This window comes from Athene noctua, chromosome 1, assembly GCF_965140245.1.
Source record: "Athene noctua chromosome 1, bAthNoc1.hap1.1, whole genome shotgun sequence".
Classification (NCBI taxonomy): Eukaryota; Metazoa; Chordata; class Aves; order Strigiformes; family Strigidae; genus Athene; species Athene noctua.
In genome coordinates this window covers 240,078,020-240,104,585 of record NC_134037.1, presented here as the reverse complement: position 1 = coordinate 240,104,585, position 26,566 = coordinate 240,078,020, and the positions used below count along the sequence as shown (strand labels likewise).

At 39.2% G+C, this 26,566-nt stretch overlaps 1 protein-coding gene across 2 annotated transcripts in view; it reads right to left on the bottom strand.

Moving 5' to 3' along the window:
* STARD13 (StAR related lipid transfer domain containing 13) overlaps positions 1-26,566 on the bottom strand; it is a 315,514-nt gene that overhangs the window by 161,401 nt on the left and 127,547 nt on the right. For both annotated transcript variants that reach the window (XM_074914327.1, XM_074914338.1), the window contains one exon: positions 9,511-9,544. In XM_074914327.1, the coding sequence (XP_074770428.1) occupies positions 9,511-9,544 (34 nt within the window). The remainder of the gene's footprint in view (positions 1-9,510; positions 9,545-26,566) is intronic.

Below are 26,566 nucleotides of genomic sequence, written 5' to 3'. Positions count from 1 at the left end.
CCATAGCACTAATATAAGCTCTTTCTGGTGCCAAGCTTGGCATGGACAAAGGATGCAGCAAAGAGCATCTGACAGGATGGGGACCATGAGCTGGACACCAACCAGCTCATGGACCAACACGCATGAAAATAAGCTCTTGACAAATGATTTGAATGCTGAATTAGAAACAAATGTAAATGTTTTAACGGTCACCTTTTCATATAAAAAACATTGATGATAATGTAAGGCCATAAGGTTTGTAAAGGAAGGACACCTGTTCTGTACAGTGCTCAGAAGGACACTACTCAGGGCCTGAGGCCCATCGTCACTACCTCAGTACTAATAATTTAAAAATAATTATTAATAATTATTTTTAATAATTATAATTATTAAATAGCTTAATTAGAAATCCAAGTAAGTTGTAGTTTTAAGACTCTGCTAAAAGAACTATATACATTTTATGAAAGATAATATTCCCAGGCTTCCCATTTCCTCAGCTACTGAGAGGAGTTGTTTGATTCTGAAATGCAATGAAAAGTAGAAAGTATTTTTTTTCTTTACAGATTTAAATAATTTTCTATACAGCTATAAGTGCATCGTTAAGAGACTAATCCTAACCCCACCATTTTGCTGGGGATTGCAGCCAGCACAGAATTAGGTTCTACAAAGGAAGAATTCTTAATATTCTACAGGATAAACCTTCAAGATTTGATGCTAGAAACAGTTTACTTCACAGAATTAAGGCAATTGATAATTATAGACTTGAAAACTATTCAATCAATCTAATAACTTCAGTCATACTTACAGATAGGCATTTTCCTGACTTTTTAAAAGCAAGCTTTTCTCATTAGCAAGTGTTAATTACATATCACCTGTAATCATATATTGCAGTAAGGATTGAATTTAAAGTAATGAGAAATCTTTACACCCCTGGTAAGCTAAAAATTCCAAAAAATGAAAGTTATTAGTAACCACTATACAATGACAGCTGTTAACTGTTCAGGTAATTAAAAAAAAAATTATCAACTGTAGTTTGTGGACTAAATGAATTTTTCATCAACTTCAGCATTTTCGTATTCATCATATTCAGCAAATAAATTCAGCATTTCCTTCTATATTTCCACATAGAAGTCATCCAAGCCAAATTTCAAACATTGCATATTTCACAGTCTGTCCTTCCTATTTATACATTTGCAGCTAATACTAAAAACCTGCATGGCAATCATCAGGCAGACCTATGCCTTGCACAGAGTGTGCTGGGCAACTTCTTAACTGTTCAGTCTTACTGCTTAATTTTAAATGATCACTGAATTGATGCTTAAGTTAACTCTGATGTTAAACCATTAGTTTTTACAAGAATTACACCAGGGAGGAATTTTTCCTTTTGCTTTAAACAAATTGTCCTGAGATACGTACTAGCCTTATATAACAGAGTCTTTGGGAATCAAGAAATATGCCGGGATAGATATGTACCTAATATAAAAAAAATTCAGATAAAATCCTAAATCCATTATCTTCTCAGACATCATGTCAAAAGCCAACACTGCACCAAGGCTGGAATAGCAGTTTCAGATTCACTTCGTAATGCCCATGTATAAAAGCAACCTTTTGGTCATCTGTTTTCCTGAACTTGTCTTTCTTATTGCTCTGCCTTCATAAAGGCATGGAGTCAAAATCACAACTGACAAATGCCATTATATGCAATGGAATTACATATGGGACAGCTTTTGCATGTCTTTTGCATTTATATGCAGCTCCAGCCTCCTCCTGTTGCTGCATATCAGCTGTGGCTTGACAGCACGGTGGAAATTACTAATTTGTTTTTGCCTTGTGCTGAGTGCTCAATAAATACCAGCACCACTATGTGCATTTCTGTCATAGTAACTTGCTGGCCTAGATAGAATCTAATACAGAAAACAGGAAGGGCAGAGACTATGGTTTTCAGTTGAAAAGCTTGCTAAAGCAACTCCTGTTTCTTAGGAAGGTGCCCCCGCAGTTGACATTAACACTACACAGCTCTTTGTCCTCCTCTAGTGGTCCCATTATATTTAGGGAGAGGCTTACACAGTCATTACTTCCTTCAAGTTAATGTAGTTCATTACTCAGCTGCAAGGTGTTGAGGCTCATGCATAGAGATCGTGCGCTCAATTTCAGCATGAGCAACAGTAAAGGGTTTCATCACTGGGTGGTCACAGAAGTGGAAACTGACCACAGAAGTGGTATCTCTGACCATAGCCAGTCACAGCTACACAGACACTGTGTCTTTTTGTGCTGTGGTCGTCTCCTCTGAGCAGAGGTTGCACCACAGCATGTTGTTCAACAGCATGAAACAGTGGCATGGCATGACTATGGTCCCACAGAAGGTCCTATGTTGCAAAAGGTCAGAAGCTGGCTGTTCGATAGCTTTATTGCCCCAAATAACTTACCTTAAACATATGTTCCAGCCAGAAGCATTCTTCTGTGCTTGCCTGCCTGACTTGAAAACAAAGAAACAGCACAGAATCTGTCTTTTGTCCTGAGCCTTTCAGAGAGGAGGTGTCACTCTGATACAGCATAAAAACTCAAAAGTAAATCCTTAGGAATTGATCCTAAATAGTTAAATAGTAAAAATTGAACCAGAGAATTGTATACGAGGGAAATGTTTTCTAATGGCAAACGCTAAAACTGGAGCTACTACCTGTTAGATATGCTTTCTGTGAAAACAAAAGGCTCCTACTATATAAGTCATTCTTCCGTGTGTGTGTGTCTCTCTCAAAGGTGTAATGCTTAGTTAGCATTATAAAACACTAAAGATTTATTTTGGTGCTTGCATACTTTAAAACATCTAACCTTTGAAATTTTGAAGTTATACCTTGCCTAGGAAATAAAATACAAGGACATAGCTTGCATTGTGGCTATCAGAGAGGTCTGAGGGAAAGGTCTAACAGAAAAAGAAAACAGGTATACTGGATTTTTTTATTATTCAGTGAAAATTTTTCAGGCATTTGTTACTTTTGGAATAAATGACAAAATGTGCCCTCTGCCATGACTCTTGGAAAACCCCAGTTTAAAGAAAGTTGTTGCTCAGATGCAGTGGAACTGAATATGGTTGTTTGTCCACAACCTTTGTCATAAATTTTGTTTAGTCATAGAAGAAAAATGACTCGAGAATCCTATGGCTCCATGTCTGACCTTAGTTGTTGAAAACCAACACCCCCTAATTCCATCAGAAACAAAACTTCAGAGCCGTTTATCAATCTGCATTGAATCACCACTTAGAGCAAAGTTCCTGCCACGTCTCAAGAGTAGTTACAAACCCAAGCTCATCTATCAGCCGTTTAGTATTCAGCTGTCCTTAGTAGTCCAAGCTATAAGAAAAATATTTATAATACCATCATTCTGAAACCACCTCTATTTTGTACAGTTATTGACTATTATTTTTAACATTTACCAGCTCTAGTCTTTTCAATATTTTTCTTTCTTATTAAAAATGTTGACTGAAAATCAAAGTTACAGAAGGAACTATGGAGCGGGGAAATGGAAGAAGATATTTAGAATGACACTGAGTATTAGAATGTGTATAAAGTGTCTTTATACATTATTAATGCTGCTTCATTTTTTCAGGAGTTTCTTATATAAAATTCAGAGTATTACTTAATAGATCAAGATTTGTCTATAATTCACATACTAAACCAGTAAACATATATGTTTTTAATCTACACCTGGTTTGGGGTTGGTTTTGGTTTTGGTTTTTTTAGAAGCAGCAATATCCTGAGATATATATACAGTAAGGGTTCTCATTTTCTTGCTTTTGAGAGCTGAGGATCACAGTTTGCCCTCAGCTGCTCCAATACATCAGAAGGAACAGAGCAGCAAAGATTTGCCTTTTCAGAAGAACAAAGAAGGGGTTTGTTCTATCATTTCTGATTATGAAAGGAACATATAGGCAGGAAGAGCAATCTCACTGCCTAATTTTGGGAGCCAAACTGGCACCACAAAGAAGTTAGAACAGGAGCCAAATGAAAGGATCCTCTGATGCACTGACTGCAGGACAAGCGCTGAGTCTACCTACTTCTAATTTGAACAATACAGAGCTTAACTAGTTAACAGGCCAAAGTCACAAAGCAGCTGGGTTTATTCACTAGTTTACTTTCACTATACCACTGCTGAGTAAAACAGCCTGTCCATTTTCCAGTCCAAAGCAAGCATCTCCACTTTGTGTTGGAAATATGTCAAAGTGACCCCACTCTGCTTTCTCGTAAATGCATGGGATCATTGGATGAGGATGTTTTATTCTCCTCAGTTATTTAAGGTCACGTTCTCATCTTGGGTAAACGTTTGTAGCTGGAGTAATGACAGCATGAGACATGAGTACTATGTAGGTCTTGGGAGGGACTGCAGCATGTCTAACCCAGCTGCTGCACTCCCCTACAGAGGATGAGACAAGGCAGCGCCTGGTCACAGCCTGAAGTCCATCTTCAGCACACTTGCCAGGCATCCATGGCAAGTTAAAGGCCATCCTTCTCCACCTGCCCACAAGCAAGAGGAAAATCCCAGAACACGGAGTCACATCCATTTCCCTGTTCACAGTGTGATTAATCTGTAACTCCTTCCCAGGGACTGCAGCAAAGGTAAAATATAAGCATGAACGTAAAACGTTATATGAGCAAGGAAACACAAAAATATGTAATCAGTGAGAACTACTGTACATGGGTTTGAACTTGAGATGAATCAAGCACCTGCAGTTTCTAACAAGAGCGAGATGGAGTTGCAGTTCCCTCTCAGTTCCCAGAATCAGGCCCTTTGTTGGCAGTTTTTCATGTACAGCTGCTCTATAGCACAGTTCTGTTTTCTTACACTACGGAGACCTCTCCTTGAAGTCAATTAGTATTGTGCCTGGACAAATATTGCAGGATAAGGCTATTCATTAAAGCCCTGGGACCACAACTGCCTCTATTTGAATTTTGTAATATATCAGTCAAGGATACACAATTATCCACAGGGTACTTCTGAAATGGCCAAGGTCACATGAGGATTTTATCGTATTACTGCAGTGCACCATCTTCCTTGCCAGCCCATTGCTGTTCTGCTACAGACTACATTACCATGCATCAGCAAATACACAAGCACGCTGCTATATTTAGTGTTTCATACATACCACTAAAATAGAGGATGTGTCAGCTTTTAATCTGACTTCAAATTTTTGTCAGCAAAGTAAAAGCTCATTTTCCCTACCACTGATGAAGCGCGCTCTGCGTTAGTCATCTTGAGCTATGCGGTGATAACTTGAAAATACATTAGGCAGCTAGAATGCTCAAGCTGAACAGAGTGATCTTTACTAAGATATATACTAGGAGATAGTAAGAATGCATAGTGTCAGTCAGCCAGGTTTTAACAGTGACTACCACAGGCTATCTAAAAACCCAGCAGCAATATGATGGCAAGAGGAGCAGCTAATCAAGGTGTTTGCCGTGGTACCACAGCAGACAATTAGGACCTTCTAGGTTACAAGTCCAGAATAGAGATAGGTGGGTTGCAGATTAGGTTTGTTGTTATGTACTTAGCAATATGAGAGTAAAAGCATTGAAGGTGATGACTTGAACAGAGTGGTCTATTGCATGGTGGTGGAACTGGGGCAGTCTTACTAATGACATCATCTATTCAAGACAGGAGGAATGTGGTTCAATGGTTGGAACTATAGTTACCGCCAGGATAGCCATGTTCATTCTCAAGGAAAGGAGGGTTCGGTGGATGAAGCTGGTGTTTTCACAGATCTTGGTAAAGCCACAGATTAGGATATATTTTACATAATCATAAAACTTGCTTATTCATGCAATCATGTACAAGGAGTACAAGTATGAATCATCTTCCTGTCATCTTCCTGTCTACTGCTTCTACAGAAAGCCAACAACTTACAGACCAAGGGTAAGCCTGTTTACATGAAAACCAGCTTTTCCACTCCAAAGTGCTTATTCTCTTTTGCAACTGTCCCTTGCACTTTGCTATCTACATTTTCAAGGGTGTGCATGACGCCATGTTTGCAACCTACATCTAATAACACTGTGTTTACTTAGTAGTGTGCAATTATATAAGTATATAAATTTCCAAGTCTTTGTGGAATCCCATTTCAGCCCAACCCAGGGCTGTCCACCCCAGCCCCACGATGTTGCAGCAGGGATGGTCTCCAGCTCTGCCACAGCCCTGCCAGGCCATGAGACTCAACCTGCAGATTGACATCCCATCCCATCTTTGGCCCATCCTTGTCCCTAGGGCCATGCCTGGCCATCCTGGAGCTGTGTCTGATCCTATTCCCATGTCTGTCCCTGGTCCCCAGGGAGCCACTGGCTCAAACTGCATCTTGCCACTATTAGAGAAAACAGCAGAATAAATTCATGAGAGTTACACCTTACCATTATTTAGTATTTTTTCCTAGTCCACAATTTTTTAATGGTCAGAACACCACTATTTCCAGTGCATGCACTGTTAAAAGCACCTGCATTATTATGTCTGGAAATAATGGTACTAGGCCTGGCTAGCATGCAGCAACACTACTAGCAATACTGGTACTTCAGAAGAGGTGTTGGGGTGGCTGAGTGGTCTGTGCAGCTGCAGCTTTTCTTAGGACACATTTCAGGTATCCTGCTTAACATATTGTGAGGCACCCACTGCGAATCCAGGGAATGGAAGCCTCAAAATATTGGATTTATTTGTTAAAAAAAAAAAAAAAAAGTAAAATAAAATGCAAGCAAGAGAAAGAACAACAGTCCAAAGGGCAAAGTTTTTTTCCTTCTCACACACAAATGCAGTTTACATGGAGGATGACAAGAAGTCAAGAACAGCCCAGCCCAGGGGAAAAGGCTGCAGGAGCCCCCCACCCCTGGCTGCAGCAGCTCTGAGCTGCCCTCTGTGTCCTTGGCTCCTGCTGGGATGGGGTTAGAGGGACCATTTCCATCCAAAACCATTGATGCTGTGTGGTGGGGAGGACAAGGTGCTGCCTCACTATGACCCAGCGGTACTCTGGGAAATGACTCTTTTGGGACTTGACAGCTCTAATGGGAGAGAGCTTTTTCCACAAAAGAGGTCAGAAGAAGAAATGACAAAGGGGAATGAGATAGAGTAAGAAGTGATAGTGTAAGAGGAAAGTCGTGCAGAAAAGGAACTTCAGCAGGAGAGTGCTGTGGTCTGTACATTGCTGATATGGGCAGGATGGGTGTTCTTCTCACATGAGAAATTCCAAAACAGAAAAAAAATTCTTATCCAGAAAGCAGGGAAAATATCAGAAATGTTTAGGAACTGCAAATCTGGAGGGAATTCTGTCCCTCCATACAAGACATAATTTGGCCGCTTTTAAAAGTTTAAACCGTTGGTTTTGTTGGTTTTGTTTTTGTTTTTTAAAATGCTTTAACATAACAAATTTCAAAGACGAAAGCTTCAAAGCCGAATAGAAATCAAAACTTCTTACTCTAAAAACTGTTAGATCATCACATGTCAAAAAGCGTGCATCTATTTTACAGAAATGATTTGAAATAGAAATTAATGGATGCTAATCTTTTCCTGTAAAATGGTTCAGTTTGAAGAAATGGGTATTTTCTGACAGAAGCATTTTAATGATAAATTTATTACCAACTCTATCATATGCTAGATTTCCATGATTAAAGTTCCACCTCAGTGACCAAACTGTGTCAGAAAATGACCTGTCATTCTTCTCTCATGTCTGCAGTTATCAAATTTTCAGCTTCATGTTCTACTGTAAAGATGGGTGCTAAACTTCATCTCTTTTTGGTGACAAAATTAATGGTATCATAAAAGTAAAACAATTCAAAAATTAATCATAGTAAAAAATGGGAATACTGCTAAAATAATCAGTTTTATTTAAAATTTATATGCCATTCATGTGTTTTCCTTTTCTTTATAACGCTAGCCTTCAGTGTCACAGAGAGGTTTTGATCCAAACAAAGAAAACAATAAAAACAACAGCTAAATCAATCTTAAAATTGATGGGATTTGTATAGCTTTGGAAAAGCACAGGCATATATTTCACTGGCAAATACCATCATGGAATAAATACACATACAACTCACAAAGCAGAAAAAGTGAATGTGCACAGAACTTGAGTGAAAATACTTATACTATGCTCAACAGACTTCATGTTTTGTTGATCTGATGTTAAATACATGAGGGCAAAATTGCCAACAGAGACCTGAGTTTTCTAGGCCAGGGTTGCTGGCATTTTGCTAAGTCAGCACATTTGCCAGCAAAGCCATTGAATCAGTGACATTGACTGCAAAAGGCTTCATTCATCTGTTTCTAAGAGTTAAGGTGGCCCTTGGAAAGAACTGAAGATGCAATTTAGAGAAGAGACAGATGCTACTCTGAGCAAGAAGAAATCGCTGAGTTAGCAAACTGGCTTAAACTAGTCCTTCAGGCCAAAAAAAAAGATGCTAAGTCATCTAGGGACAGAGGGATAATTACAACAACGATGTCCAATTGCTTTCATATTAATTGACACACAGTGCATACACACTGACTAACGAAACAGAAAAAGCAGTCGGAAATGGGTGACTCCAGAGGTCAGTTGTTTTATGACTGAGATATTTCTAGCTGGCAAAGGCTTTTGTGGGAATGAGGATTCACTTAGACTTTGGGGACATTTCTTCTTGCAAAACTGTGGGGCTGTTATTAAATTCCAGTAACCCACATTCTGTGAAGCAGTTCCTTTTCTCTGTATTTCTTAATTGTGCTTCATTACAATTAAAAAAGGACATTTACTCTCAATTAAGCAAATCATCCAAGCAATTGCCTACTCTCTGTTGAAATGAATTGGTTTTGTCAAATGCGGGTTTAATTGCGTGTTAAGTATCTTGCTGAATCAGGATGTCTGTGTGTATACCCGTCTATCCAAACCTTTCCTTAGCTCCTGGCATGCTAACATACATGGGGTTCAGGGTATACACATCTTTAACTCCACTTACTACTCTGATCTTGGTGCCTCACAGAATGTCAGCTGTAACTAAATCATTTCCCTGTAATGTTTAAACTCACCAGTGCTGTTAATATTGACAACCAGCTAGCAAGCTCATGATAAGGAGTGGTTCTGTCACCATGACTTTGCCAGTGGGGACAAGGCCCAGGGGAGTGTTACAGTTTTTGGAAAATGCACCTCTGTAATAAGCCTCTTCACTAGACTCGGCTGCTGTGCAAGCGCTGAGCCAGAAAATGCACTCAGGCACACTTCACCTCGACTCAACCTAAGCCTGTCAGTGCCATGGCAAGCCCTTCAGTCCCACTCTGACACCAATAACTAATATGTGGTTTTATCCCTGTTATACAGAACTCACCTTTCAAGGTGTAAGTTGAAAGTTGGTGAATTATCAGCTTTCCTAAGGACCATGTAAATCCTACACCACTACGTCATGAACAACAGCATGAAGGTGATCATAGAAACTGTACTAAAGAACTAATATAACAGCAGACCATCCCATGGGTCCTCCATCAACATATGCATGTCTACACAAACCACCAAGAAACTTTCAAGAAGTAATGCTGTCTTACCTGCTTTTTCCTTACACAGCTTCTGAAACAGCCCCTGTAAGAAATAAATTAAATTTTCTTTAATAATTATACTTTTGGTTTTTTCCTTCAAATAAATTCTTCATTTCAGGATCTCAAGATATTAATTATTAATCATCACCACCTTACACAAGGCATAAAATCCAGAGCTCATCAATCAAAATGGGGAATATCCAGTTTTGCTTGCTAAGGACAACCTGGTGCCCATTCCCAAACAGGGTTCACCTGTCTTGCAGGGAGTGAGCTTAGGAGCAGTCTCTGGCACAAGCAGGGCACGTGCTGCAAGGATACATGAGGTCCAGCACACTGGAACATGCCTGAAAGTGTCTCACCAAGCTGGTAGGGCTTGGGGAGCATACAGTCTGCTAGCGAGATATGTGGGCAGCTGTACTGACAGGTGGGAAACAGAGGACACTGTGGCTATAGCAGCTCAGAGTGATGGTTCTTGTTCATCTGTGACCAGGAGAGGGTCCCTCCGTCTGAGTGACGTGACCAAACTGACTTGCCATGTTGTTTTCGTCACATTTTTATTCTCCTTGCTTCAGGTCTGCCATGCTAACTGAAAGTGGTACCATTAACATCATAGTTGGATGCACCTCTTGGTCCATTACTTATTAATAGCTTTCAGTGCCCTAGTGAGAAGGTTGTTGCCAGTGATTAAATGCTATCACCCATTATCCTTTCATATGATAGATCCATCAAGTCTCCCAGCAATGCAGCCTGTAAACTAGCATAATGGGCGAAACTGCACCTAATTGCTTTTTTTTTAATTAAATAGAACACTGAACAGATTCTTGCAGATACCAGTGAACTCACAGGTGTGAAGTTCCCAGTCTGCAGCCAGCTGAAAAGGTAATCACTCCTTTACCTTGCAGTGACACACTCCCTGTTCCTGTTACTTGCTTGTCCCCATATGGGCAACCATCTGCACCTTTCCATGAGATGCACTAAGTGCTCTATTATCTCTTCAGATATTGCCTTTGCAGCCTTGATAGGAATCTATCTGTAAAAACACATGGGGTTTATTTACTTTTTATTTAGTTAAGAATTTTACTGAGATATTGCAAAATTCCTCCTCTAAGAATGGAACTGAACTGGTTAATCATATCTCTTAATAAGAGGAAAAGCACAGCGAGACTACAGTTGTTTTCCCTTCTGCAAGGCAATTTCATTGTAAAAAAGCCTCTTGTTCCATTTGAAGGTCTGCCTGAGCAGCAGCTGAAGTTAGCCTGTCTCTAGCCAGCAGGGACCAAGTGAGGTGGTCACTTCTAGATGGGAAAGTAACAAGTGGCTGGGTCCAAATGAGGTTTTGTTAATGGCAATTTGTAGTTTGGCTTTAGCTCCAAGATGAGGCCATCTCTGGCTCCTGCACACTGCTGTGAGCTTGGCTGGACTGAATTGATTTGTAGAGATTTCATCTAGGCTTCCTTTTGATTTGTAGCTCAGTGATGGTGAAATGCCCATAGAGACTGGAGCTGAGCCCCCTTCCCCAGCGAGGCCCCACCCCTGCCAGGCTCTGTGGTACCTGCACAGACCCTCATGCTAGACCTCTTCCACTCTTGCTCTTAGAGAAGCTGGAGGATTCACCTCCCCCTAGGTCTTCTACAGCTGAAAAAGGGAGAATTTGCTTTCTGATTCCCATCTGGCTGAAGAGGAAATTCAGCTTATTTCTCTTTATATATTGGCCCATTCTGCAGAGAGTAAGGAGCAGAACTACAGCACCACAAGCCAAAATCTGTCTAGCAGTGTCATTTAAGGAGTCAGTGCTGAGCCCTCAGGAGAGGGCTCGAGGAAGAAGCATCTCACTTCCAGAGAGGAGTGGGAAATTCAGACACGTGTTGTGTTGACTGGTAAGGGACAGGTAGGTCCCACATCAGTGTGCTGGGTTTTTGGGCTGCCTTTCTGCATGAGGACCATCATTCTGTCTCTCCACTGTGCAGCGAGACTCATTGTTCTTAATCACTCTGCTAGGGACAGGCATCTGATTTTTTGCATCACGACACTGGCAGAAGCACACTGGATGTGGGTGCCTAAATTGTCATACTGAACTTTTGGATAGGCACTTCTTGAGGAATACACAAATGATATGTGAATCAAAATAAATATGTCAGTCTTGCTTGGATAGCTGGTTTCTCTGTTCTAGTGCAGCCAGAATGGCAGCAGCTATTATAAAATCAAACCAGGCTATGTTAACTTCCAAAATCTTTTTAGGATGCCATACTAAAATGATGCAAATTGTTGCTGGAACAATCCCAAGTGGCAACAGAAAGCTGCCAACTAAAATTGATTTATGGAAATAATAATGATAATGCACTATATAACTGATTGTACAACAAAATACATTTATTGGAGGGCTAGCATCCCATCTGAGCAGCATGGCACCATCTAATCAAATATATAGAAACCATGAACCAAGAGAGTATAACTCTAGCCAAAAGGCTGTTGCAGCACCTGCTACTATGAATAATAAAGAAATAATTTGCTTACAACTCCAGCTGTAGCAATTTTGCAAGTGGAAGTGTCAAACAGAAGCCAAAGACAAACACACTCTGCTGATATAACCATGTTTTAATTGCTGAAGTATGTAAACTGCATGCAGAAACCAGAAATTTATTAGGGTCCATTTCTCCCCCCTCAGCAGTCCTGTGTCTCAGAGGCGCCATCCCACATTCACCTAGGCGAGCAAAGGTCCCCAAGAAGCCTGCCGGTGCAGCACCACGCTTTGCTTTATGATCAGAGTAGGATGAGCCAGTCTCGTGAATCAGGCAAGTCTACCCTCAGCAGCGGTGCATCTAGTTCAAGGAATGACTTGCAATTAAGTGAAGCTCAGAGGGCTCATCTACATTGCTAAATAAAAGATGGCCATAGATGAGGCTGAAGCACCTACCCGGGTTTGCCCACCTGACTCAGCAGCTCTGGCTTTGTTAGGAACTGCTCTGAAGAGCTCTGCTGGGAGCAAGGCAGCTATTGGAAAGCATGCCCTTAGTCCCCTCAGCACTGCAAACAAGCGGATACCCAGGGCCACTTGGCCTTGGGCAAGGGACTGGTCCCTGGCCCACATTTATACTGCCCTATAAACACAGCCTCATAGTCCATAGTATTAAATTTGTGGGTCCTGTACAGATGAACAAGATGCCCAGAGAATTTGTTAGAAATCATTACCTTAATCTGAACCCTGTAAAGCAAGATCAATATAACGTCTCTGTTCAACAGATATCTAAAATCAGGTAAGCCTTTAAGCGTGTGAGCAATCCCATTAAAGCCACCTTTCACCTATAGAGTCATGCTTGTGAAAAAGTGTATTTGGAACACAGAGCAAAGGAGGGAAAAAAGGCTGTGGATCTGTGGAGGGGCAGGGAAGTGAGCATAGTGTGTTTATAAAGAACTTGAAAGATTTTCCTAAAAGGTATTCTGTGTGGAAACAAATTACTCAAATGAATTCCTTGGATTAAGTGAAAGTGAAGGTAGAAGCAAAACACCAGCATTATAAACTCAACAAGCAAAATAAACACACTCCTCAAAAAATTGTTTCTCTGATGTATACATAATCTTTCATGGTTATAAGTGATCAGGGCATGGAACTCATCAAACAACTGGATTAAATGATTTAATAATGTCCCAGTAAGCTTATTGCCAGATAAATGCTTTTATCTGACACAGAAGATGAATACAAAATGATTGACTTGAACAACTTCAAACCTATTTTAATTTGCAACAGCACAGGGGTTCTGAAATGCCAGCCAATCCCATAATATTATATACCATTTAAAAGAAAAAAAAAGACCACTTTGTATCCAAGTCTTTTGCTTCCTTCTTCCCCATCAACTCCTATTATTATTAGCTATTTTATGCTCTAATTTCAAATATGCCCAAATCTGCCACTGATATTTCAGAGTACTTGTCAAACTGTCATCATTCACTCTCAGGAAATCACACCCTCAAAAAAAAAAAAAAAAAGTAATTAGTGTATCTGTCCAGCATGCAAATAACCCTTCTGGATGTTTAATAAAAAGCTACAGAATTTATTCAACATAGATATGGTATCAAAAATATCACTGCTATCAAATAAACCCTGGCATTTTGACAGGACTATTTGACATCTGCTATTAATAAAAAAGACTTTGGATTCTGCAAGCTTATGTTCCGCGGTGAGCGACCAGCAGCACCACTCTGAAATACAACACTTCCTTCAGAGGAAAACTGGATAAATCTGCAAGACTTCTTACTGGTTAACTGATACAGAAGGAAAGCACTCTGACCTGGAAAAGGTCCTGCAAAGTATAAAGACTGAAAAATCCTGCTGGTTCTTCATTCTAGAGATTTAATAATCTGCCAAGATTTCATTAAAGTGATACATAAACAGTTCAAAAGGAGGAAACCAGCAATCTACATGCAAAACTCAATCATCTGATTAGCAGGTTTACTAGATTCTTTCAGAAAGATGTTGACAGAAGGAAATCCTGGTTACTACTTCAAAATAAAATTCTACGGCCCAAAACGGTAATATTGTAACACTCAGCAATGTCACCATTAACTTGAAGTTGCCCAGCCCCAGCAATGAGATCTTCAGTCTGGATTACACTTGCAAGTTCCCTAGAAAGCATTAGTTAGTTGAGAATAATGGCAATATTGAAGTCATCCCATAGAAAACTCCGTGGAGATGGCTGTGTCAGAAATCCGATTTCTCTCAGAAACTTGGCACCAGTATTTGGCACAGGCTTGAAAACTGTTGGATTTAGGGGCTTACATTGTATCTTCAAAGGCTGACAACAGGGCTCATCATTTTCCTTTAAAAGACAGCCACTGTGGACGTGTTCTTGGAGACCATGTTTAATACAAAGCCTGAACGTTTTTGGAGAAGTCTCTTGGAGCATGGAAGACAGATCTTCTTAGTTGGATGGGATTCAGCCTCACACCTGCTGCATCACGACATGCTGGCTTCCTTGCCAGGTTAGAAAGTAGGGGGAAGGAGAAATTCTCAATTTCTTCCAGTGAATCTGAGCTATTGCACTGCAAGCTATTCGTGACTGATGGGGTCAAAGAAAGAAGAAAGAGTAAACAGCTCCCCACTTTGCAATAGAGCAAGTCCACTTGGTCATTCACAAGAAGTGTGGCCAGCAGGTTGAGGGAGGTGATTCTCCCCCTCTACTCTGCTCTCATGAGACCCTACCTGGCATACTGTGCCCCCCAGCATAAGGCAGACATGGACCTGTTGAAGCGAGCCCAGAGGAGGCCATGAAGATGCTCAGGGGGCTGGAGCACCTCCCTTATGAGGACAGGCTGAGAGAGTTGGGGTTGTTCAGCCTGGAGAAGAGAAGGCTCCAGTACTTAAAGGGGATCTACAGGAAAGATGGGGAGGGACTCTTTATCAGGGAGTGTAGTGATGGGACGAGGTGTAATGGTTTTAAACGGAAAGACGGTCAACTTAGATTAGATATTAGGAAGAAACTTTACTGTGGGGGTGGTGAGACACTGGAACAGGTTATCTAGAGAGATTGTGGCTGCCCCCTCCCTGGCAGTGTTCAGGACCAGGTTGGACGGGGCTTTGAGCAACCTGGTCTAGTGGAAGGTGTCCCTGCCCATGGCAGGGGGGTGGAACTAGATGATCCTGAAGGTCCCTTCCAACCCAAACCATTCTGTGATCCTACTTTATTCTATGAAGTTGGGAAATGGTGCAGGTACTTCTTTCCAGACTTTTTAATATTTGGAATAAGAAAACATTATTAAGAACTTAATGTTCTTGTGCTGGTTTCATCACGGTATTTTAAGATAGTGTAAGCCATTAAGAATACCCACAGCACTGATCAAGGCAATCTTGTTCCTCACATGAACGTTAGCTTCAGCGAGGCTATTTATTACTGGGCTGGACAGAGCACCCTTGCTGGACTGAAAGCCCAGGGTGCATTTATGAGCCCTTGATCAGCCATACCACGTAACAGCTGGGTCATCCTTCGCTCTATTTGCAACTGCTCCAATTAACTACCTACAAATTAAACCTTAGTACAGTTCAAGAGATTGGGGACCACTCCCAAATGGCAGAATGGAGGTAGACTCTGCTCTAGAGCTGCTTCTGGCCACCCTGGAGAGTCTTCCAGCACCATCTCTGCATCCTTTGTACCCTTAAACACCTCCTCTGTGGCATGCAGCACATGTCCATTCCCTAAAACCCTCACCTCATGGCTTGCAGCACAGCATTCACTTCATATATGCAACATTATGACTGAGTCACAGGACACCACAAATAACACAGAGACCACAAAGAGCCAGGGCGAAGTGCTACAGAGGACAGACATGCTCAGTCTGCTCTGCAGGGTCCCTCAGCACTGTCGTGTACACACCTATCCTCAACAATTTAACATTAAAAGTATTCTCCCTATGTTAGCTTATAGCACAGGTGTCATAGTGACATATGGATACTTCAGGTATTCTCAAATATATTAATGTTCCATATTTTTTAAGCTCTACAAATATGTAAAAAATAATAAATACTTTTCAAGTTACTGCAAAAAAGATATGTAGTCTAAATATGTATCAGGTGACTTGAAATGAACAAGTACATGTACCCCAGAAAAACAGAGATGTGGCCAGTTTTATAAATGAACATTTATAAAACCTGATGCAAGCTGAAGGGATTTCTAAGGCTTCTTTACTAGCATAGCTCACTGAGACGTTTGCTGCTATCTAACCTGCACTCCAGTGTGTTACTGAAAATGAACTGAACCAGTCATAAACAAGTTCAATTCTGTAGAAGCACTGCAGATGCAGTGTTTCTACAGACATTTTAAACCTCTGACACTTCATCTCATTTTCTTGAGAGCTATGTACAGTTTCAAGGAGTTGCCAAGAAAGAAATGTAAATAAAATAAACTCCGTTTCACTGTAGCGGACATGGAGAAAGTCTAATTAAGGGATTCTAATTTATTTCTTTGCTTTAAACTGGCAGAACCATAGAAATTATATTTTTCCTGGTTTCTCTGAGGATCTAGCATACAGAACCTTTTAATCTTGTGCAAAAAAAATTGAACTCTAATATTTTATGATGATATTTCTAAAATGAGCTGAAGGGATTCAAGCATCCAGAAGAATTCAGAGGACACAGAAATGTTCTTTGGAAAGCCCCAGACTTAATATGCTGAGTTGTATTCTAAAAAGATGAAATACTGTAAATATTGCCTGCAGAAACAAAAGCATATTAAACCATTGTGCACAGATTTAAGGAACATTTAATGAACATTTGAAAATTATTTTCTCTAGTTTAGTGTTTTAGTTGGCAAAATAAGACTAGTTTTTAAAATGCATTCTACTTTATTCCATTTTATTTTTTTTTTCCCAAATCTTACACCAAGATCAGTGCTGGTTTGAAAAGCATTGAAAGAAAGATTTATTCAGTTGTTTTCTTCTGTTTGCTAGAAATCTGCATATATTTTGTCCATGTATAATTGATAAAAGTCCATAAAGTAATGTGACATTTCATGTGGCTGTAGTTTTGAAAGCTTTGATCAAATAGAAAACTATTTCAAAATTATTTTACCATGAAAAGTTTTGAATGACTTATTAAAGAGAAAGTTTTACAATATGTGGAGCAGGGCAATAATGAAGTCTGTAACAATGAAATACATTTCAACATGTTCAGAGTGAAATTAGAAAGAAAAAGGACAAAAGACTAATGGTAAAGGAATATGCATTTTAGTAACTGTAGCTTACTTATCATAAAAAAATATATTAACATGCAAGATCTTTTATTCTAGCGGCTGCTAATATGATGTCAAAATGTCAAGCAATTATGGCACTGGTGGTTACACCCAAATTTTTATTGAGAAGAATTTGGTTCCAAAACATGAGGAGCAGCAGCCACATGCAGTGAGTGTTAGGGTGTGCTTCTACGGTGTTTGTTACAATATTAAATCAGTCCAGTTGCTCATTTTGGCATGAGACTGGAAAATGCCATTCATCCCTGTGGCTCAAGCTGGTCATGCCTATTCGTCTTGCACCAGCACTGGCACTCATCTTGACAAATGGGAAATGAAAGCAGCAGAACATTAATTTTACCCCCCAAAAGTTTCTGCTGTTTAATTTGTTGCTTTCGCCACGAGACTTCCATTACAGCTACCATTTCCTATATCTGACATGTTGCTCTGATGGGAGGGCTTTGTTCAATATTCTGTAATACCGGGTTTTTTGCTGTCACCATTCTACGTTACTTTTGCTTCTCCTGTGGTGTTCTCTGTGGGAGAATGTGACACTGTTTGCTATTACACGGTGGGCTTTGCAGGTGGATTTTAACCTTCATCCTTCATAGCTCTGGCTCTGCCCTCATAGGACAGATGACTGACATTGCAAAAGTTACAGGCAGTTTGAAGCAGCAGCCCCGAAGAGCTAACTAATCTCGTCTCCTAAATTTGGCTCCAGTACAACTAGTTGAAATCTGAACATGAAACTTTTCCTATTATTTAATTAATAGTGAAAAGCCTCTATGTTGAGAAGAGCCTCTTTGTTGCTAACTATGCCATACCACATATGCAGGTATACTCAGACACCACCATTCATTCACATTAGGGAAATGAAATGTTACTGTGGTTTGCAGTTGATCCACAAATCCCACAGAAGGACAAGAGCAATGATACCAGAATCAGTAGAAGTGGTAAGTTGGAGACTGGAATAATTGAGGAATTTTTCCACTCCTTTTTTCCATTTAAAAATTTGATCGATACAACTTTTCAACAAAGAAAGCAAATTATCAAATAAAAAAATAAAATTATTGACAATGTTTCATTTTGATAGCTTTCAAAGAAAAAATGCTTTTTTTGTGTTTAAAATGTGTCTGCTTTAATTAATTATATTAGATAAGAAATTCACAAACCCCTGTTTACCTGGTCTTGGCCTGTGATCTTGAACAAGACAGGGAAATTTTACAAACTGACAAAACATTTCACAGAACAGAAAAACTATTTCTATGAATACCCCTATTTCAAACCATGAGAAAAGGACCCCATTGTATCATAAGGTCAGATACCTTCTTCACCTTCAAAGTTTTTATTGTACTTGTGATTTTGGAGGCCACTGAAATTACTTTAGAAAATATCTCTGATCAGTTAAAATTATTTTTTTTTCCCAGACATGTAGACACTTAAAACTCCAGAATGTTATTTTGCTGTGATATATCCATGGTAATTTAATTTTCAGGGATTCTAAATTATGTCTGTGGAAGTCCATGTTCTAAGCAAAGCAAGCTGTGACAGCTTATCTGTTGCCACTGTTTTGCCCTTTGTGGCCAGCTGCATACACCTGAGAGGCAGAACACAGACATCCCACAGCAGAAACAGATGTCCCTCATCCCTTCAAGGTGACCAGGGCAGCCAAACTGGTCCCACCCACTAAAAAGTGGTAACATACCCTTCTCTCTCATTTACACAAACTGCATAGCCCTTCCCATTTTTGTGCTTTCAGACAGGCTTTTGTAATAGTTGATATTTTAAAATCTAACCTGTCAGTTTGGTACTGTGTTCTTGCACAGTCAGGAGCAAAGCAGGTGTGGGCAATCTCAGGAGTTTAGCCCAGGAAAGAGTTTGAGGATCATGTATCCAAGTTTGGTCTACACGGTGTCCTGAATGTTCAGTTCATCCTGCCCCATTCCCGATACCCACCCTCTGCGATCACTTCCTTACAGGGCACAGCTTTGCCACGTTTAAGCAAATTTGGTTCCAATAAAAACAAAAAATGTCCTCTTTATGATGCTTTTACCTTTGGCAAGTCCCAGGAGCTCTTAGTCATTCTGAACTCTCAACTGCAGTAGAAATAACATCAACATGCTCAAAACTGTGTAAATATCAATTAATGCTCAGTCCTGTGTTAAGATAACCCGTTATGCTTCTGTATAAACAAAGAGATGAATAAAAACTGGAGATAATGTAGTTGTCACAATATATGTGTGGGGGTCAGGTGGAAATGTGATGGGGCAGGGGTGGGAGGAAAAAAGACAAAAAGAGCAAGGACTGCCAAATGGAGATGGGCAAAATTGAGAAGCGAGAGCAGTCCCTGTTTTTTATAACCCCGCAACAATACAGTGAGTCACACATTACTATCATTTTTACCTACTTGAGTAGGAAGAAGTGCTATATCTATTTTAAAGATAAAAAGAAGTGGGAAAGATACAAGAGGTCACACACCAACAAAGAGAGGCATGAAAGCTGGATACTCCGTTATCCTGCTATGGGAAATGAGTGACTTCTAAAGCAAACAGCAGTTAGCAGTAACCCATGGCAGAACATGAAAACCACGACTTGTGAGCTCTGGCTAGGGCCGTGGTGTTATTTTAGTTTGGCCGAGAGTAGTACTTAGCTGGGAATGAACTTCAGAATGCTATTAGCAGCAGCTTGTTTGTTTTCACTATTGAGTGTCCACAGAAATGCCTCTTTAATTACCTTACAGATTTTAATCTTTGTAGGACATTTTGGTTTTGGAAACCTGCAGTAAATCCTTTTCAATTTCTGATGAATTTTCTTTGATTGCCTGTGTGGTTTTGTCTCTATCACTTTGATAAATGACAGATGCAAATAAAAAACTTCCCCATGCCTTCTTTACCCATGCAGATGACATACTTTCCCTTGGGGAGGTTTCATAGTTCTCCCCATCTAAGAAAGAACATAATGTCTTTCAGTATCACCAGCACTGGATAAGATGATGCCATCTCCCTCACCACCTCACTACACCCACTGCAAACTCACACAAGACATTTCAGAAATGACCACTCTATTGCAAAGTCCAGTGTAGTCCATAAGAAGATGAACACTTAAGTGTGATGTGCATCAACTTAGGTTTATTTTCAAAATGGACTCTTCAAACCCTATAAATAAAGGACAATGCATTTGTGCGATGGTTGTAAAGTTAATATTTTTCACAGAAACATATACATTTCGCTTTACAGTGAGGTTTACTGTCTCTTCTGCTGTCAGCAAATGCCCAGGTGAAATTCATATAAGCACCTAAGCAACTTCAAAGCTCTGCACGCCCAGTCATTTGCCTTACCTTTTGCCTTACCTGCTGAGATTATGCAGCCCAGTATGCCCAATGTGAGAAAAGTTGGGCGAATTTATGTTGTATTAGGAGCTAAGTATCCCTTATGCACATGTGAACTGGGAACATGAGGGTTGTAATGCAGCGAAGGACCAACACACATGTATGGTTTGAAATGATTTAGACTAGGCATGCCTGGTGTTAAGCAGGTGCTTAAACCCAATCATTTTTATACACTAACTGTGGTGTTGGGCTGCATATGACTTAAATCAGTCTGGAGAGACTAGAGCTGGAAGCCTCCACTACCACACACACATAATGCATGAACCATATCCCCAAATATACACACATATATATGTGCCTCTGATTCACCCACCCTTTTAACTTTTTCCCTTCAAAAATTTTGGAGGTTCTGAGAGGGCAGAAATTTGTGTGCCCATATACTGAAGGTACTGCTGGCTGAATCTGTGACCTCCAGCAAGTCAGTGCAGCACTGACTGAATGAAAGTGTTGATGTTCTTCAGCTAGTCATGAGCATCTCCAATCCTAGAGTGACACTTGGATTACTGCTGTCCAGACCAAAACCTTGATCAGTTTTGTCTCTACCTTCTGCATCTGTTTCACTGCTAGTATACATGTCCAAAGCCTAACTGAAAGACAGAGGTAAAAGTTGTTAGGGCATCCACAACCATAACCATATTTTATAATTTATAATTTCTTGTCATACACATATCATAAAATGTCTGTACAGAAACATTAACATCTTGAATTTTCTGCATCATACCATGTTTAAAATTATGGACAAAAATAATAATTAAATACTTAGTTGCCTGCATGCATCCTTCTCTCGTAACAGAAGAGAGCAGAGACTTGTTAGGGACCGGCTCAAATTCTCTCCCCCTCTCTGTCACTCACTCGTTTTTGCGCGCACACACACACACATACACACACACTCCTGCATAGCCTAAAGCAGCTTCAAACTCATTTAAATATATGTACTAGCGACTGAAGATATTTTAAAGCAAAAAAACAAAAAGACATACTTCTTGAAAAAGAATAAAATAACTACACTCTCACAGAGGGGTTTTAAAATTAGCATATATTATTTCTCAGTTGTCATGGACAGCCAAAACAAATATATATTCACAGAACTATCTCTAGACCTTATGCTCCTATATGATGAACTGATTTTATGCTTCTCTGCAATGCAGACAAACATATCTTTTTTTTTTTTTTTTTTTTTTTTTTTTTTTGTAACTAAGCACTATGACCTTCCTAAAAACATTCAAGGATCCTTTAGGGGAAAGCTCAATAATCTTCTCACAGTGTTACTGTCCTTGGTAGCTCAATATGACCTCTGAACTGAATTTATGATAATTCCCAAAAAAAGAGGTATTAGGTAAGTTTTAGACAATTAAAATAAGAAGAAATATTTCACAGCATTGTCTAACATTTATCACAATATTTGCTGAGTAATTTTTACAACACTCCCATGTATATCATGGGCTACAACTAAATGCTGACAGAATTAATGAAGATTTTTCTAACACCTTGCATATCTTGTCCTTAATCACTGTGAGACAAATACCATCCTTCTCTGTTTTCTGTTTCATAATTCAAGTTAATGGCCACTGCTTGAAATTTGGTTTTACAGTTAGATTTAAGGCACTATTCATCTTTTGAGAAACACTGATTTGACAAAAACCACCATTGTTTTAGCTGGTCTTAAATCAAGGTAGGTCTAATTTATATGAACTGAAAGTCAAGTCCAACAAGAGTAAACTTTTAAAGTGAAAATTATTGCTGTCAACTCTGAAAATGGAAAAACACAACAGTGAAGGATCCACCTACTGATCCACATCTATCCTCTGTATAGTTACACTCAATCATAGCGATTAAAAATAATACTAACAACACAACATCTGAACTCAGGAAGCAGCTATTGCTATTCTGCTTTTAAAAGTATTTTCCTAATTACTGTATTCTAATGTTCTAGAAAGAATCAGAATGTGGAACATTTGAAAAGGGCCTCCCCGTGGGCAAAACTTAATAATTAATGCAAGAAAGGAATCTCAGCTTCTTATGTCCTCTGGCTGGGCTTATGGACTATTGTCAGAATGCACATCTGTCAGCAAGCTTGGTGGTACCAGCTGCTGGAAAACTGGATGCTGAGATGCCTGTCTATCTTTACTGCCAGAATTCTGTTTCAGCATGGAGACATACATTTGATTAGTAATTGTTTTGTTGTTATTGGGCATGTGTGTATGATGGTGGCTCTCCCAAACTTTCATGGCTGTAAGATAAACATCTCCCCATTCCTTGGGGATTTCCATGCTGTACAGAGAACAACAGCTGTCAGCTGCACATGGACACACAGATGGGGCAAAAGCTGCAGAACTTTCCACCAGAAACTCCATCTAAATAATCAGACTTGCTGGAAAACAGTTTGGATGTAACCAAGATAGCCACAGTTCTGGAAGCAATTGTGTGAAACAATCACGTGTGTGAGTGCTTAAATTGCCTGAGCATTAGTATGCTTTTATGGTAGATGGTTGAAAACAACTGGTATGAAATCATGCTTCCCTTTGCCACTTAAACCAAGATAATGGAAAAAGTTCTACCAACACTTAGGTAGCTCTTCAAAGAATAAATAATAAACAGAATAAAAATATAAAAAGCCCACAAATTTTAAAAAGAATAAAGATGTAACACACCCAATTTGCTCTTTTACGAGACTTAAATGTCTTCCCAAGAAAAGGCCTGGAGGACAGCTCTGCTATAGAGTGGCAGACAACAGAAGCATTAGCAGTGGATTATCAGAGCAGATTTTAGTGGACTAGATTCTCAGCTACGGTATGTCCTAGGCAGATTTCCTACAAGACACAAAATTTGGAGCAATTATTTTGTACTTCATGGGGTAATGACATAAGAAAAGAGAGATGTCACATTACAGTCATCCTGCTTCCTGTGCTCCATTTCATAGCAACATGTAGCTGACGACAGTTCCATACTGCAGACGCAGTAGGACAGGACCTTTAAATAATTATCAGTAGCTGTTCAGGCACAGAAGCATGCAGCTTCATGCAACTGAGTTTTCAAAGGCAACTGGCTGCGTGACAGCTGATGGAAAATGTCTGAGGTCCTTCTCCCAGGATTAGCTGTACCTCAAGACTGGTGGCTAGGTCTTGACTTAATCTAGGACCTACCACACACACGAGAGCTTGAAGGAGACCCTCAGATACATAGAACCTTACTATAAGCCGCTAGAGATCTGCTGTGAATTAATTATAGAATGTCTGGAATTTTGATCTACTTATTATGTAATTTCAAATGTTTCATCCCTTACAGCAATAGCTGTGGCTTAATGGCCACTTGCATTTTCACATTCAGGGCCTCCAGTATTTTTAGGCTGTCTTTAAAACCCATCTGTCACTAGAAATACCTATTAATGTTATACTGCTGATGAAAAGAAGAAACATTCAATTAAAACATTAATTTAAATAGCTAAGTGTTTACACTAAACTAAATACAACAGCATAAAATCAGATACAAGGATGTACTTCATAACAGCATATTTTAGCTCATCAAGCATAACAGCCATGCACTGTGCCAAGTCTCTTATCATGTACATGATTAAAGAATGAGAATATGTAATTCTGGGCATATGATTTAAGAATGGAGGAGAGGCCTTACCTATAAATTAATTTGACTGTGAATTTAATTATCATTATTTCACTGACTTTTTTATATTTCAAAATCTTAGTATCCCTTTCATCTGAATGCATAACTATGCAAGCCTGGTGAGGCAGTAAACACTGGGTGTATGTATTATCATGATACACTACCTGGAATTCCTCTGGTCTTCATGCTAAAAATTCTTAAGGCTCTTTATAGAAAACAGTCTGATTTCTTGCTGCACTTTCTCCACTACATATTGCAATATTTATGTTCACTCTACGCTAAATCTAATATAATTAAAATCTAATCTTAGGCAAGCCTAAACTCATTCTTGACTAAAATGCATCCTAGCAAGAACACTTTGATTTTAGTAAATAATCAGTCAGACAAACGATAATTCTAGGATTACTTTTATCTTAAACAGTTCTGGAGGAAAGAAAAAGACACTGAAATTACCTTTTACACAAGTGTCATTCCACATTTGGTACCAGAATGTATCCACCTCTCTTATCTCCAAAAGTCTTGGAGTTTTTCATACTGTGTTGTGATTTTGCAGTACTCTATTTGTCAACTTTTTGACAGTCGAGAGTTTTTTCATATGAGCTTAAAGCACCAATTCAAGACAGCAACATGAGAATGGAGCAACTTATCTGAGCTTAAAGCACCAATTCAAGACAGCAACATGAGAATGGAGCAACTTATCATTAACGTAGTGTTATACTATTTTATAACTTACATTACAAAATACTCCACATTCAGGATGTAACCAGTAATAAGATCACGTTTTTATGAGAACACACAATATACGAAAAACTAGGTGAAAAACTATGCATATGCATAGGATGAAAAGACGATCCTTGCCTCAAAGGTCTTACAGCCTAGTTGAGATTTTCACTGCTACAGTGAAGGTGATATCTGACATCTGCGACTGTGAAGCGAACAGCATTCGTCAGTCGCTTGCCTGTTCTCAAAAGTGTAATCCAAACTTGGATCTCAAGTGGATGGACGATAAAACATGTAGGCAGGCACATGAGCTCCAGAGAGAACAAGATGCTCAGAAATCCCAGGCTCAGCATTTCACACTAGCCAGTTGTAGATTTCCATGTCAGGAGAGAGGCCGGATGGATGGCTCTCAAGAACTGTAGCTTCTACCAGTACAGGATGCTCATGTGTTTACTACAGATGTTTACAATTTCTGAAACAGTGCCAGCAGATAATGGATGCAAAAAAAGAGGTGGTCTTTTTGCTGCCACTAGTTCTGCCTAACAATGTAATTAAAAACCAAAACCTGCCATACACAAGGAAATATGTATTTACAGGTGATTTCAATATGGCACTAATTTTCCAAGATACTTTGTTTCAGCAGCCACTCTAAATTATAAAGCACAAGATTATGAAAAAAAAAAAAAAGAAAAAAATGCTATGAATTCCTGGCAAGTTTTACATTCCCCTTCAAAAAAAGTTACATACACCCTCCCTTCCTCCCTTCCCTCCAGCAAATACCATTCATGTTTAAGATTAGATTATTTTTCTCCTGATTCCTTGTTAGCTGCCAGAGCGTGACTCATTGTCAGATTGATTTAACTACAATTACAGATCTTGTTCTTCTGGTGTTACAAGTAAAAACTAGGAAACATAAATGAAAAGGTCAATACAGAAAGACTACAAGCGGGGAGATGTTAAACAGTGCCACTAGTGATTACTGTTGATTTCAATTGGGTAGTGGTTGCCTACTCTTAAGACTTTTTGCAATGATGCAATAGAAATCAGTTACATTTTGCAGGTACCTACCTGAAAGGTTGATTTTGTTTTGGTGCCACACATTACAGTTTTTAGATCTTGGGCATAAGAGTGAAACAAAAATGTAATAGTTTAATAAAAGGGACTCTTTAATAAAAGTTACTCTTCAAAAAATAACAAAGATCAGTTATCCATGTAACACAAGCACGTATTATTTTAAAAGATTTATAAATTTGGTAATAGAGATAATTTAACATCAACTGTTCTTCTAAGATATTAGCAAAGTGGGAATGTTTTTTCAAAACAAGTTTAAAAAATATTTTTAATATTATTACCCTGGAGATATTATAATGTGATTGTAATGTTAACTTATAGAACAAGGCATATTGAACACACTGTCCAGTGTCTAAGCAATAGTTTATGATTGTAATTTATACATTTTGAAGGTAAAAGTATACTCAGAAAGAGTGAAACTCTTTTCCTGAGAAGACCTATCTGTTGTCTTAAGTTGCTTCTAGGAAGCCAAAGGTCAAGCCTAAGGATCTTACTTTGTCAGAAAGCTTATTTATTACTAATAATCAAGAGCATTAAATGTGTACCTTACTGT